This window comes from Lineus longissimus, chromosome 10 (assembly GCF_910592395.1).
Source record: "Lineus longissimus chromosome 10, tnLinLong1.2, whole genome shotgun sequence".
Classification (NCBI taxonomy): Eukaryota; Metazoa; Nemertea; class Pilidiophora; order Heteronemertea; family Lineidae; genus Lineus; species Lineus longissimus.
In genome coordinates, this window is record NC_088317.1 from 10,651,327 (window position 1) to 10,667,206 (window position 15,880).

The window sequence follows — 15,880 nt, forward strand, 5'->3', positions numbered from 1 at the left end:
TTTTGATGTAAAAGTACCGTGAGTTAGTCCGATTTCTGAAGATTTCGACATTGCAGAGTCCTCGATTCCTGGAACCGAGGTTGTTGCTGTATTGATATTACGTACAACACACTGCCGCGTCATTGAATTTTGTGACCTGGAGACGAGGTTGCCTGCCAGCCACACCTGCAGAGCTACGCCGCTATAACAGTGAGGCTCCAAAAGGGGATTCACGTCCAAGATGAGTGGAAAAGAGAATCGAAATACAAGCGCGGGAAATGATGATGGCGCTGAAGATGAGTTCCATTTAGGTGACGAACCAAATCAAGATGAGTTTGAAGAGGACGATCAACATCCTAGTGAAGATAGAAGACAGTTAAGGAGTGGTTTCTCAGCCCAGATGAAAGGAGCGGAGTTGAAGCAGCTCAGTCGTAGCAGATCCGCTTTGACCGCCCGAATTACTGCTAAGAAGAATTGTTTATCAAGACTAATGGAAGGTACCGATACCGATAAGGTGAAAACAATATTGCGGCAAATGAAAGAGCTGATGGACAAGTTTCTTGGCTGTCATAATGAGTATCAAGCACGACTTCCTGTGAAAGAGAGAGAACGGGACCAGGCCTACTGCGACACCAGATTGGACGATTATGAACAGTTTGAAGCCGAAGTCGCGGGTTGGTTGGATACAATGGTAGTCATGGAAACAGAGGGATTGACTCAACCTGAAACTTCGAGAGGAGTATTTGGCCGAATTGACGTCCGTGCGTCGCCGTTTACACCAGCACATCAGTCAACGAGAATGTCGGATCCGTTACCACCAGATCTTACAATGATTTCAAATGTAACACAAGCTACCGAACGAGCACTTTCAGCAATTGCTGACACGCAAAGGGATCTGACGAAACAAATGAGGATTCCTAGAGCCGAACCAGAGATATTTGGTGGAGATGAGACCAAGTTCCGTGAGTTCTTCATTGACTTCCAAGAGTACGTAGCTAAATGGACCGACACGGACAGAGAGAGGCTAACACAGTTACGAGCATACACGTCAGGAACACCGCATGAATTAGTGCGTGGCTGTGTCCATCTGAGACCTGAAGAAGGGTACGCAGAGGCTCTTAGACTACTAGAAACAAGATACGGAGCACCGTACGACACCAGCAGAGCATATATCAGGAAAATATCAGCCTGGCTGAAGTTGAGTATGAAGGCTGCAGAAGATATGGATCGATTTGCGATTTTACTACGGGATAGCCTAAATGCATTGACTGGACTTGGGCGACTGACTGAACTGGAACATCCGTCCATGATGGCCCAGATTGTGGATAAACTACCTGACTGCTTAAGATATAAGTGGATTAGGCAGGATACAGAAATTTTTACGAAAACTGGTAATCCGGCTAATTACCAGAACTTGGTTAAGTTTATTGAAGCACAGGCCAAGGTAGTTATGAACCCCAGGTATGGCACCAGACAAAGGACCGAAGAGGGACCAAAACCATCTCAAGGAGAAAGAAAACAAGACAAGTCACGATCAAATCCGGGAAAGCAAGCACCGTCCAAAGCTGCTTTCAGAGTAACATCCAGCAGTGAAAGGTCCAATGACAAGCCAGGAGAAAGAGAAGATCATTGCAGTTACTGTAAGGAATTGCATAAAATCCAAGATTGTATGAAGCTTAAGAAGTTGCCAAGACCTGAGAGAGGTGAATTTCTGAAGAAGACCGGGCGTTGTTTTAAGTGCTTGGAGCGGGGCCATATTGCTAAAGACCATGGCAATCAGTCAACCAGCCAGACAGTTGTGAAACCTGAGACCCCCAGTTCTGTAAACAAATCAGAAGCTGTAAAGTCAAGAGAAGCCGTGAAAACTGTGAAAACAGAAGAAGTAACTTCAAGAAGAATTGGAACCACTGGGAGAATTGCAATGGCAGTCTTACCAGTCAAGCTGAGAAGTTTACATAATGGAGTAGAAGTTACTACGAATGTATTCTTAGACAATGGAGCCGGAGCGAGTTTCATCACTGATGGATTGGCGACCAAGATGGGACTTACAGGCCAGTCTGTGAAAGTTGACCTATCCACGATGCTCCAGAGCTGTGCTAGTGTTGATTCAAGAAAAATCCAGAGACTTGAAGTCAAAGGCCTTTCCAAGGGAGATGAGTGGATCAAATTGAATGAACTCTTCACACACAGTACGATTCCCATCAAGCCTTGGGAGATTCCCACAGAGAATGATGTTAGGAAATACCCAGAGTTAAAGAAAGTTGATCTGAAAGTTATCGATCACCCAGTTGAGATACTCTTCGGAGCTAATCAACCAGAAATCACACGGCCAATAGAGATCATTCCCACAAAAGAAGATGGACCCTACGCTATGCGGACCAAGATCGGCTGGACGCTACTCGGACCTGTTCAGAGGGGCCGGATGAATATTGCTTCAAAGCCTCTCCACAGACTTACCGTTGAAGAACTGAACAACAACATGAATGCTCACTTCAGCAGAGAATTTGATGACAGACCACAGGGCGAAGAGATTCGTATGTCCAGAGAGGAAGAACGCTTCATGACTAAGCTGCGAGGAACCACCGCCTACACTGGAGAACGATATCAGGTTCGCTTACCGCTGAAGGATCAACTTCCAGCAGTTCCAGAGAGCAGACCAATGGCTGAACGTAGATTATCTGCAGTGTTGAAACGAATGAAAAGAGACAAGAACTATGCGACTGCTTATCAGAGCCAGATGAATGGCCTTAAGAAAAAGAGATACATCGAACGTGTTCCAGAGAATGAACTTGATGTAAAAATCAGATGGTATCTACCACATCATGGTGTAATCAGCGAGAGAAAGCAGTCCAAGTTGCGAATCGTGTTTGATGGTTCAGCTGAAATTGATGGAATTTCAATCAACAACATGTTGATGAAAGGGCCAGACCTGACAAACAGGCTAGACGGAGTACTACTAAGGTTCAGAGAGTACCCAGTTGCCGTTAGCAGTGACATTCAAGCCATGTTCCACCAGATACAAGTACCGCCAGAAGATCGAAATTGGTACCGATTTTTATGGGTCGATGACCAAGGCCAGATTGAAGATTGGAGGTGGACAGTACATCCTTTCGGATCGAAACCTTCACCAGCCATAGCATGCCATGCGTTGAACCACGGGTTGGAAGAACAGGCTGATGACAGAACAAGAGAGAGTTGTATCGCTGCTAAACAGACATTTTACGTTGATGATCATCTCGACAGCTTCATAGACACTGAAAGGGCAGTAAAACACGTTAAATGTGTTGACGAGACATGCCAACGCTCAGGATTCCTGTTGAGAAAATATGCCAGTAATCATCCAGAGATCATCAACTGTATACCGCAGGATCGCCACGTTGAAATTGGGAGTGAAATTAGCCTAACAGAAGATTGTAAAGAGATGCCAACACTTGGTATGAACTGGAAGCCTGAGAGTGACAAGTTGACTTACCGAGCTCCAGATCTTAAGGAAGTTAAAACCAGACGCGAGCTTTTGTCAAACATGACGAAGCTGTTTGATCCGTTGGGGTTGGTGTCACCATGGATACTCAACTGTAGATTGATTGTACAGAACCTGTCAAGGCTGAAGCTAAATTGGGATGACCCTGTACCAGAAAATGAACTTCGAAAGTGGATCAACTGGAGAGATGGAACTCATGCAGTCACGGAGATAGAGTTTGAGAGATGTGTGACCACTTATACACCTGGACCACACGATGAACATCAGCTACACGTGTTCGGCGATGCATCCGAAAGAGCACATGGTGTAGCAGCTTACATTAGCACCCAGAGTGAGGATGAGATTGACTCCAAGCTGATCTACGCTAGATCCAGAGTAAATCCGCAAAAAGGAGAAACCATGCCAAGAGCGGAGTTGGTTGCAGCTACGCTGGGAGCAAAGACTACTGCAAAGTTGAAGAAAGAACTACGACTACCGCTGCAGAAAAGTGTTAATTGGACAGATAGCGCGATTGTCCTTGAATACCTCCGAAATGAGACCATTCAAACCTCAGTCTTTGTCAGAAACCGAGTTGGGACAATTTTGACTCTCACCAGAGTCGAGGATTGGAGGCATGTACAAGGCAGAGAAAACCCAGCTGATATTTCATCAAGGGGCGGGACAGCCCGGGATCTAAGATCAAGCCTATGGCAACATGGGCCAGAGTTCCTGCGACTGCCTGAGGAGATTTCAGTAAATCGCATAGATTGACAATCAGCAGCAGACAAAGGAGCAGATCACACCATTTCAGTACTGAATAGACTATCCGATTGGGAAAGGATCCTAAACCTTGTCCAGTGTATGCTGAAGCCTTTCAACCCTGAGGATGAGGTTTCAACAGCTGATGCTAGAATTCATGCCAAGGTTGCAGTCCTGAGAACCATTCAACGAATGTACTACAGTGCGGAGTTACAGAGTCTGCGTGAGAAATTGACAACTCCAAGATGCAGCAAAATTCGTAAGTTATGCCCAGAGATCGACAAAGATGGCTTACTTCGCGTCGGGGGAAGATTGAACAACAGTCTGCTACCACATGAGGGAAGACGACCAATCATACTGCCAGGTGGAGAGCCATTGGTCCGAAAACTCATCCGCAGGATCCATTGGATGGAAGGCCACGTCGGAAGAAATCATGTGATTTCATCACTGCGAGAACGATACTGGGTCACGGGAGTCACAGTAGCTGTCAAGCAGGTTTTAAAGGATTGCGTGTTATGCAAGAAATACCAAGCAAGACTCCAGACTCAGAAAATGGGAAACCTACCTATCGACAGAATATCTGCCACAAGAGCTTTCGAGAATTCGGGAGTCGACTACTTCGGACCGTTGGAGGTGAAGATATCAGGTCGTTTGTACAAACGGTACGGAGTACTCTTTTCATGCAACTATACTAGAGCCATTCACTTGGAGCTGACTCGAAAGTTGGACACTCAGTCGTGTCTCTTGGCAATCAGCCGATTCACGAACCGCCGGGGGAGACCAAGGAAACTCAGATCCGATAATGGAAGTAATTTGATTGGAGCTTCCAAGGAGCTGAAACAGGACTTACTTAAATTGAACAAGGAGTTGCGGCTCCAAGAAAAACTAGCAAAGGAGGAGATTGACTGGGAATTTAACCCCCCTCTTGCAAGTCACTTTGGAGGACACTATGAACGGCAGATAAGATCGGTCAGAAAGATTCTATATGGACTAATGAACAAACAACGATTGGATGAGGAGGAGATGCAGACAGTTATGGTGAAAGCAGAGTGGATCATGAATAGCAGACCACTAACCGCATGCAGCGCTGCTGACACTTCGGTCGTCGCAATAACTCCGAATCATTTAATGGGATTGAACACGGTGGAAACAGACACTAGTGTAACTGAGGAAAGTGACATGTACCGAGGAAGATGGAAACGCGTGAATTACGTGACTGACCAAATCTGGAAGCAGTTTAACAAACTGTATGTTTCATCATTGCAGGAGCGAAACAAGTGGCAGGATGCAAAATCAGACCTGCAACAGGACGATATCGTTGTGCTACAGGACACTTCAGTTGGTAGAGCCTATTGGCTAGTTGGTAGGATCGTGAACATTCACAAAGGAAGTGACGGTCATGTTAGATCATGTGAAGTTCGCACTCAGAATGGAACCTACCGTAGACCAATCACCAAGTTAGCCAAACTGCTAGAAGCAGAGGACTAAGTTCAGGTTATGGAAAGATACAGTGACTTTGTGTAGAATTCGATTACTTCGTTCGTTGCGCTTTAGAACCTAACGTGTACTATCGCATTAATTCTTTGGACTGAAAATTCAAGGAGTTCTAGTTGTGTTGATGAGCAAAATCAGATGCGCTATTAAGTTCAGGAGATTTCTTTTTTATGTGTTTCATAGTTCGCGTTAATATTCTATTTAGAGGACCCGTTAAATATAGTTAGTTACTAGTCTTCGTACACTCTTTTTGACTTGTAAATCCAAACGCAGTCGGATTTAAGGGGCCGGTGTTAGTGGACCCCCGTTAGGAACCGCACACTCACGTGTACCTAATGCTTTAATGCGCTAAGACACTGCATTCACGACAGATCACCGTGTGATGAGGAGATGATTGAACTTTAGATTTTGACCCCTAAACTTGGACTAAGGGATATGAAAGGGGCACAAACGTGTGAGTAAGAATCCGTATTTCGCTATCTGTGATTTGGACTATCAGTTTCGATCAGATATTCAGACCAATTGTTCTTTTATGCAGATCAGACCAACGAACCCTACTCGATGATGCCAGAAGCTCAAAGCAGATGTTTATGTTGGACTCGATATTAAAGACCCCACTTTAACACACCTTTTTATCGTCTTCCGTGTGTTCATCCCTGAGTTTGAAGGCTAAGCCACCCACACGAGATAATATCTCGATCGCCGGAGATAATTAACTCGATCGCCCGAGATAATGTCTCGATCGCCCGAGATAATTAACTAGATCGCCCGTGATAATATCTCGATCGATCGAGATAATAAGTCCATCGATCGAGTTTTTTCATGAAAACAAAATTTCACGCTGAAAAAAAAAATTTTATGCTGAAAAAAAATAAATCATGTGATGTCCTTTCCCAGCCACCGTAGGATGGTGATGTATGAGATTCATATTTTTCCAGTCGATGTGGACATCAGTTCTGACGCATTGTGGTCACGTGACATGTTCAGCGATTCTGATTGGTTCGTTTCAATGGCGGGAATGAATTTATTTCTACAGCACGTGTGAAATCTCTGCCAATATTCTCTGACCTTAGTAACTCATTTTGCAGGTAGAAGCCTACATGGGGCCACAGAAAAACGATTTGAGTGCACGTGTTGACCAGGGCAGCCCTGTTGCTGCAGTAGTCTCGGCCCTTAGGTGCTACTTAGAATTCCGTGTAAGCATGCCTGATAGGATCAACTTGCCACCTGCTGAAGACATTAATACATTTCTCATGAGCAACGCTGCCGGGGCTGCAAGGAACTGTCTTCCCCAAAAATATGGCCTTGCGCAGCCCAATGGGAAACTAACTCTGAGGAATGATTTGATATCTTGGCTGGAGAAGAATAATCTTGGCTGGAGTACTGATGTGGCGCAGTCAGCTGGAAAGGACTTTGTTGTCACCCTAGCTGGTGGCGAGTGGTATATGCAAAACAGAAACTAAAACCTGCCCACAAAAGGGAACTGGTCTCTCTCCTCGAAGACATTGAATACACCTGTGGGTCAAGGTTCAGTGATTTGTGTCATGATGATGATGATGAAGATGATTCAGTTGTTTGTATTGTTTTTGTAAAGGCTGATCTGAGCTGCAACCAACCAATGGAAAAGCCATATTATTCATCATGTCCTGATCCTCTTTGCTTTCAGTGTGGAGGGGAACAAGATCTTGTTTCTCAGGATGGTTTCTACCCACTCTGCAATGATTGCAAAGACTCTGGTGTAAAAGCAGTCAGTAGAAATACTAGGGCCCTACAGCCAAAAAAGTAAAGGTAGCAGAGATGTCACGATTTGTAGGAATTTGAAAGGTGAAAATCAAATACATTTTGTATGTTTTCGATGACACTAGTTTGATAGGACTATGAGTACGGTAGTCGGTAGTGATGAAAGGTGATCAGAAAGGGAGTCATGTTTGAAGAATCAAATAAACGTTCTATGTTCATGAAGATTACCTTGTTCTTGTTTTTGCTTGCAAGCTAGCATAGAGTAGGCCTAAATACTTAGCATGCTATGCTATAGTCGATAGTAATACCTCATGGTGCCATACAGGGCCTGTGTACAGTGGTTGTGAGGGAATCGGGACTCAACGATGGCCTGAACCTGACCTTTCATGTGTAAAAAGTAATAAAAAATAAAAATAAAATATGCCCCCCCCCCGATGCAATTTTCAACTACCCTTCGGACGATAAACATTTTTTTATTTTTGCTTGCCCTAACGAAGAGCTCCCTATCAAGGTCTGAGCCTTCCCCATATTATTATTTATGACATGGTTGAACTTGAAGTTCCCAGCGGCCTACATAACACGGTCCCTACATAACATAGTACTTCAGTAGCTCTAGGCATTGTAAGGAAGGAAATCAGCACATCTAGTTGAAAGTGGCGAATGAGTGGCTGGCTGCAAGTGACACAATCACTGCGCAGTGCAGCATATGCAGTGGCCGCTCTCTTGGCCTTGCCATTGGGAGCTAGGAAACAAACAACAACGATTTCTCACAGGTCCTTTGACTTGTCTTTTGAACGTGTTCTGGCTTTTCCCCTTCCCTATTCCCACTGCACTGTGTGTTCGGCATTTTGATAACAAAGATTGCGCGTCTGATGAGTGATCGTTGCGATGTCCGTCCGTCACGAGGTCGAGGAGAGATACGATGTCAGCGACTGAACAATGCTGAATGAGTGACGAGATGAGTGGATACTGGATCACCAAGTTGACAACAACAACCACATGACCATGAAGCAAGAAACACCCCACTTTCGAAACTTTGTGTCAACTTACCTATCATCACAGACACTAATTACTCCGTCCTCACGCGGGATAATTACAGCCTGGTTTATTTCATCAGGACAACCCTCCAATTTGTTGATAAGAACAGGTTTTCGAGCGCTGCCAACATTTCCAGCAGCTGGTTTGATCTGAGCTTGAGGACCACCCTCCATCTTGATTTGATCACGTGACGCATGAATTACTTCCGCATTGGTCATGGGAGTTGGTCTAATAATGTCCCAAAGAGCATCCATGGCCGGGTGAGCAAAGATAACTTGATCAGACTATTTGCATCAAGCCCATTATTTAGCCTCGATCCGCTACGCTGTACATCGTGCCTATGTGCTTTCATGAAAAAAGCCAGGAATTGCAGTCCAAACAGGAAACCCCTTGTTGTAAAAATAGTTTGACGTCACAGGTCGAGGCCTAGCAATTTGACGAGTGCATGTTTTTTACTCTCAAGTACATATTTGGAGAGGTATTGAAAAAATATTTGTTGTGGCAAGTCTACAGATATAAAGAAATTATTTGATGAAATAATTAATTTCGAATTTTGCTAATTGGATAATAGGGGGCGTGTTTTGAGTTTTATCTGCCAGTTGGCTGAAAAAGAGTGGAAATATCAAAGTCTGTCTAATTTGTCGATTATCAAAACTTTCCGTGGTCAATCACCATTTTATTTTTCACCATTTACTTGCCCGACTGTCCGGAATAACATAATCTAAATTTCAGATTCACAACACCACGCGTTCTTTGATGCGTCGCGGTCAAACATTGACAATTTAACTGCTAAAAGGTTTAAAAAATCAATTGTGGTCTTGTCTCACCGATCATTCAATCTTGACACTAGGGTGTCACTACACGGTACGGAGGACGGCGTCAAGGGCTGCGTCAAATAGGACCCGGGCAACTGACACGATCAGAGGTAGTCTTTCAGTTCCTCCTTGCTAAGGCCTAATCAATAAATCATAGGCACCATAATCCATACATTTCTGGGTTCATATGAATCCAGAGAAGAAGTCTGCAGAATTTTCATTGCATCTAATTTATAATTTCACCGATAGGTAGCGCCACCTTTGACACCACTTGGATTCTGAAAATGGTAAATAATTGACCAAGAAACGGCATGATGTGTGCGATCTTCAAAACGTATGGCACTCCAAGACGATTGTCGCAGCCCTTAGCCGGCGGAGGACAAAACAAACAACTATACGTGGCGGATATTTAAAAAAAAGAATACAATTCACAAATCATTTAATTGACATTATATACACATTACACATTACACATTACACATTACTCACGTCAAGGCCTCGCGTGCTAGCTTTATAATTAAGCGGAAAATGCGGTATAATGCGGTATGGCGGCGCAGCATGTTCTTGCGTTAAAGGTCTCGTTAGGGAGTTTTTCCCAAATGTACGTGATGATGACGTGCCCCATCAACAGAACGTAACATCTATTTTAAAATGCGTTTCCAAAGTGAATGCATGAGTACAACCCATTTGTGTCGTATATCACTGGAAACGCCCGATTCCCCTGATTCTGCAGGATATTAAATCGGGCATTTTATTTCTTTAAATAAATCATAAGCGTCGCATTTGCTCCTAGCTCTGTTCACCATCCCAAATGGCAATATTGCAAATTGGGCCGGACAATCACGAAAAACCCCAAATATTATACATTTCTTCCTGAATAATTCTTACAGAGACCATTCTCCCATGAAAGACAGTTGCTTACGCTACACAAGAATCAAAAAAAAATCGAGGGTCAACCATTGAACTTTTGAGATATGTTGAATTTTGCACAAATCAACGAAAAAATTCACCAACTGGCACTGGACGGCATTTCAACACGGGGCCGACGCACATCCCAAGTTCAGTGTACACATACGTCGGCAACAACAGTATAAATGTGTAGTTTCTTGTTAGCCGCCTATTGAGTAGCGCTCTAGGTTTCAGAAACTCCATAAAAACATGTCTTTGCCAAAACAACTGCTGAATCAACACTGACATAGTGTGAGGACCGAGAAATCAATGATCTTAGGAACTACTGTGAGGGGGGGGGGGGGGGGCACGACGTCAAAACGTCGTAACGTCTTAACAATAAAGAAACGCGCAATCCGCGGCCAACAATAAACACAAACTTCGCATCACGGATGACGTCACATATAATGTCCGTAGATGACGTCATAATACTCATAGCGAGTGCGCATGCGTACTTAGTTTCGGACATACCGCCGCGCGGTGTATTGATCATGGACGAATCCTCGCGGCTTCTGAACGAGTCGCCCGTATTTGGAACGGATCGGAACATCCTCCCCACCTTGGTCTACTCGCATTCAACCAACACTATTGTTCGCAAAGTCCTTCCCACCGTGGGGATTGCGCATAATGGCATTGTCCATATTCTCGTTATCGTCTGTACATGTATCTTCGCTATCTCGACCAGTACTTTCATCAGGAGCATTTTTCTCATTTTCAACGCTAGATCTGAGATCACTAACATAGCATGGGTTTGGAGTGGAACTGGAGCCAGTTTCGCTGCTAAGATCAGCTTTGCCACCCGCCACCGCCTCTAAGTGGTGTAATCGTTGAATCGGTCTCTTTAGTACGCCCTTCTTCGTCCTTACTGCGACGGTCCTGCAGATTCCATCCTTTCCCATATAGACTTCATCCACCCGTCCTAGCAGCCAACTTCCTCTAGGTGTACGATCCTCAGATATCAGCACGATACTTCCAACTTCTACCGGTGGCTTCTCAGTTTCCCACTTTTTCCTCACTGTAAGACTTGGTAGATATTCGTTTTGCCATCTCTTCCAGAAGTGATTGGCTAACTTTTGTCTATACAAGTAGCGCTGCGTCACAATTGTATCAGCTGCCTCCCATGTTTCTTCTGCTACATCTGGTATTCCCATTAGCGGCCTTCCCAATGCAAGATGAGCTGGCGTTAGCGGTTCCAGATCTCTACTATCATCACTTATGGTTGTCAACGGTCGAGAGTTGATCGCAGCTTCAACATCTGTCAAGACTGTGTACAGCTCAGTGTATCTAAGAAGTGCCTTCCCTAACGCTCTCCTCAATGACTCCTTGACTGACCGAACTAACCGCTCCCACCAGCCACCTCGCCATGGAGCTCGCTCAACGATAAATTTCCATTCTATCCCCTTGGCAGCTAACTGCGTAGTCAATGCATCTGTATCCAACTCTGTTTCTTTGATGCTATTTGCCCTAACGAAGACCTTTTTGATGAAAGATCCTGCAGACTTGAATGTTCGCGCATTATCAGACCACATTGTGTTGCAGATCCCTCGGCGGTTAACCATTCTCCTAAATGCCTGAAGAAACTCGTCTGTTGTTAGTCGATGAGTCAACTCTAGATGTACCATCCTCGACGTCGCACAGGTGAAGAGGCAAATATACACCTTCTCCGGCTTGTCTTTTCCACGTACCTCGAGTACGTACAACGGCCCAGCAAAATCTACACCAACCACGGAAAAGGCAGGCGAAAAAGACACTCTATCTGAAGGAAGCGGCGCCATCTTCGGTTTGGATCCTGCATGCATGCATGCACTCCTCATGCATGTCCATGACTATTTTGTCCACGATTGGATGGTTGTGCGGAAGTATTACTTGGTGCTTGGTCTTCTCTTTCAACTCCGAGTTCTGTAACCTGCCGCCTACTCTGAGCACTTTGTTGACTTCGTCAAATTTGGGATCCAATTTAAGGATGCGACTCTTCCTAAGAACACCTCTGTTCTCCAATGTCTGGATTTCGTCTTTATATGTGCTCCTCTGAATGTGGCGATACCAGTAGAACTCTGCCTTTCTGATATCTTCAACGTTGAGTGTTGGTATCTTTCCAGCTGTATTTTCATCATCCTGGATTCTCCCCCTCCACTTTTGTATGACCCAAAAGACTCTCGCTGTCACTCGGGTAAGCTTGTTCCATGAACCATATCTGCTAGCATCTATTGGCGCATCCTTGGGAGGCTCCTCAACGATGGCCACATTGGACCTCGTTGTTGTCTTCTTCTCCTCTAGATCTTCACTCGACTCATCTGACAACTTTCCCTTGGGCCACATATCTGTCGACAATGGTAACCACTGAGGTCCACTCCACCATTCCTCACGATTGACTAAGTCTTCTGCTGGCAATCCACGAGTCAGCAAATCGCTAGGATTATCTTCTCCTGGACAGTGTCTCCATAACTCAGGTTCCCAAGTCGTTTGGATTTCCTCCACTCTATTAGCTACAAACGTCTTCCAGACATGACTAGGCTTGCGTATCCAAGCAAGTGTTACTGTACTGTCTGTCCACATTGTAACTCTGTCTATGTTTCTTGATAGTGACTCCTTGACGAACTTAACTAATCTTGTATACTAGCATTATACCCGTGGCGCAGGCAGGTTCAAATGGGCTATATCTTGAATATATTGAATTGCGATGAAAATCTAATGCAATATCAAAGGAGTAATATCGATGAGACAAATTAAACAAACCATTTGTCCACAGATTCGGACCTAGCTGTGGCGTGCTGTAGGCCCTATGCGTGCATAAAAAAGTATATCAATTGGTCCGATAGAGATGATGAGGCAATGTCAATACGCTCGTACATTAGTCAGCAATATGCCCCTTTTTATTCGGAGAAGAAGAAGGAGAACTCAGATAGGCCTTCACATGTTGGCTTCCAAATGGCTCGAACCAATTGTTCTATCTCTACTCTAACTTTAAAATGCGTGCTCCTCCTACATGTAGCAATGGCTCGGGCAAGGCACTTAGTCGACAGGCAAGCTAAAAGTTCAGCACCATGAGCAGCTCTTTGATAAAGCTATGTCAGGTTCAGCTCGCCTCTTCAGATACATCAAGTATTGAAAGCTTTGGTGAGCACATAAACAGACCATGGTCACCTTAATTTGAAAATCCCTTCATAATCAAGGGCTAGCTCTGACTAAAACAGCACCCATAAACAATAGACCTCCTATTTGACCCCAGCTCCTAACTGCGGGAAAACCCAAGTCCAGCAACCAAAAGTACCAAAAATACATTTTGTTTACATTTGAACTTCACACATGCGTTTGTTTACAATTTCATATCCCGCGAAATCTCGAAAATCAGGTGACCTGCAATCGTGGATTGAAAATAACATTAAATTGGGTTCAGCATTTTGTTTACATTTGAACTTCACACATGCGTTTGTTTACAATTTCATATCCCGCGAAATCTCGAAAATCAGGTGACCTGCAATCGTGGATTGAAAATAACATTATTTGGGTTCAGCAGGTCAGCAGGTATACCGGCTGTTCCAATCATCCCCCTACAGCCAGCTGTTCAAAAGGTAATGTTATTCACCCCAGAGGGAGTGCAGATAATTGATTAGGCCCCTGCATAACTTAACAGCAATGGCTTGGCTTCTGTGAGTGGTAAGGAGAAGTGACAGTGTCCGATTAAAAATCCCTCATTACTGCTCTGCTGAAGTAAACTTTTGAACAAAACCAAGACGTTGCATCAGGGTAAGGTGTCACCACCATTCATGCAAAATTTCAAGGCGATCCAAGGCCTCTAAGTGTGAGTTTATTCGTCCCCCTTCCAGTATTATTATATAGATATACAGCTGCTAGAAGTTCAAGTCTAGGTAGTGACACTTTCTTCACTGGCGCTACTTTTGACTTTGACATCACCAATCTTGTTGCGGTGTACCCATTCTGGTCTACCACTCTGATGTATACCGCTGCTCCGTACGCCTTCTCTGATGCGTCTCCAAATCCATGAAGTTCAATGCTTGAGATTTCTCCTAGTCCCAGGGGTAAACATCGGGGAATCTCCAATTGATCCAACTCCTTCAGCTCTCCTTTCCATATGCGCCATTTCTGTGCTGTTGTCTCATCCAATGTATCATCCCAGCCTAAACCCTTCTGCCATAACTCTTGGAAAAGCAACTTTGCTCTGATGACATAAGGTGATAGCATTCCCATGGGATCAACTATTTTTGATGCGATACTTAAGAGACTCCGTTTTGTTTCAGGATCCTCCAAGTCAATCAAATTCTTCACCGTTGGGAAGCGGAAGGTGTCATCTGACGTATTCCATGCAATTCCTAGTGTCTTTAGTGACTCACCCGTGCTCATGTCAATCACAGCGGATGGAGCTCTATCCTGAGGTTCTATTTGTTCCATAATATTCTTTGGAGTTACTAGCCAACTTGGTCAAATCAAAACCACCATCTCTCATCAAATCCTTTAGATCTGTCTTCAGGTCTAAAGCTTGTGGGACTCCAGCTGCTCCCGACAGGCAGTCGTCAACATACATATTGTCTTGGATCTCTCTTGCCGCTTGCGGGTAAACCTTCTCAAGCCTTCGAGTGTGATGCTTCACGGTCGCTATGGCAAGAAATGGACTCGCATTTACCCCAAATGTGACTCGGTTCATTCTGTAGATCTCTGGAGGCCGGTCTGAGTTCCCATCTCTCCATAGGTATCGATGCACGTCACGATCCTCCTCTCTAATCTTGATTTGAAGAAACATCTTCTTCACGTCTGCCATCAATGCGATGTTGTTCATACGAAATCGCAGCAATACGGCGACAAGGTTTGGCTGTAAGGCGGGACCTTGGTGTAGGCAATCGTTCAATGACACGCCATGCTTATCACTTGCATCGAATACGATTCTTGTCTTGGTTGTAGTTTTATCCTCTCTTACTACTGCATGATGGGGAAGGTAGTAGACAGTCTTGGCCTGATCAACGTCACTCTTGACCTTTTCCGAAAAACCCATGTTTTCATACTGCTCTATCGCTTCCTTGTAGTTCAAACTGCTTTGATTGCCAACTTTTAATCTTCTTTCGACTGACTCCAATCTCCGCAGCGCCTGGCTGTAATTATCCTTCAGCTACCAGGGTCTAGCAACACTCGGACTGGAACTCTTGATCCATCCTCGGTAATCACAGTTGTCTGTGCAGTCTGTAACAACACTTCAGTAGTTTTGGATGGACCTGCCGCAACAAATCCACTGATGGTCACGTTCTTCTTGTCGCTTTCCTGAGATTTATTGTGAAGTAGACGATGCTGTTTTCTTCCACATCCGTCAACGGGGCAAGTCGGCGAATTGCAGGATTTAACTGAATGGTTGAAATTCATTACTCTCAGGCAGTTGTAACAAAGCTTGTTCCGCTTTGCTAAATCCCAACGTTCGTTGACTGTCTTCTTCTTGGCTTCTTTACAGTCCCAAGCCTCATGTCCGCTTCTAGTGCAAAACCCGCAACTGATGCTCCTTGTGCCGCCAAGAAGTGCTGATGCTGTGAATTCTTTGCTCTTGTTACCCGTATGATAACCCTGGTTATACCTCGACTGTTTCCCTGGTCCATGCTGTTTATCAACTGGCTTGTTCCCAGCTGATGCTCCTGAAGTCCTCTCC

At 44.6% G+C, this 15,880-nt stretch overlaps 2 protein-coding genes across 2 annotated transcripts in view; both read right to left on the reverse strand.

The window, feature by feature from the left end:
* The window catches only part of LOC135494455 (WD repeat and FYVE domain-containing protein 2-like), a 113,122-nt gene extending 104,460 nt beyond the window's left edge, over window positions 1-8,662 (reverse strand). Inside the window, exon 1 of the mRNA XM_064782449.1 lies at window positions 8,483-8,662. Coding sequence (XP_064638519.1) covers window positions 8,483-8,643 — 161 coding nt within the window. The 5' untranslated portion in view covers window positions 8,644-8,662. The remainder of the gene's footprint in view (window positions 1-8,482) is intronic.
* A 2,146-nt stretch (window positions 8,663-10,808) lies between these two features.
* Window positions 10,809-11,855, reverse strand: LOC135494310 (uncharacterized). The gene has a single exon (XM_064782223.1). The coding sequence runs from the start codon at window positions 11,853-11,855 to the stop codon at window positions 10,809-10,811; it is 1,047 nt and encodes a 348-aa protein (XP_064638293.1).
* Window positions 11,856-15,880: the final 4,025 nt, after the last annotated feature.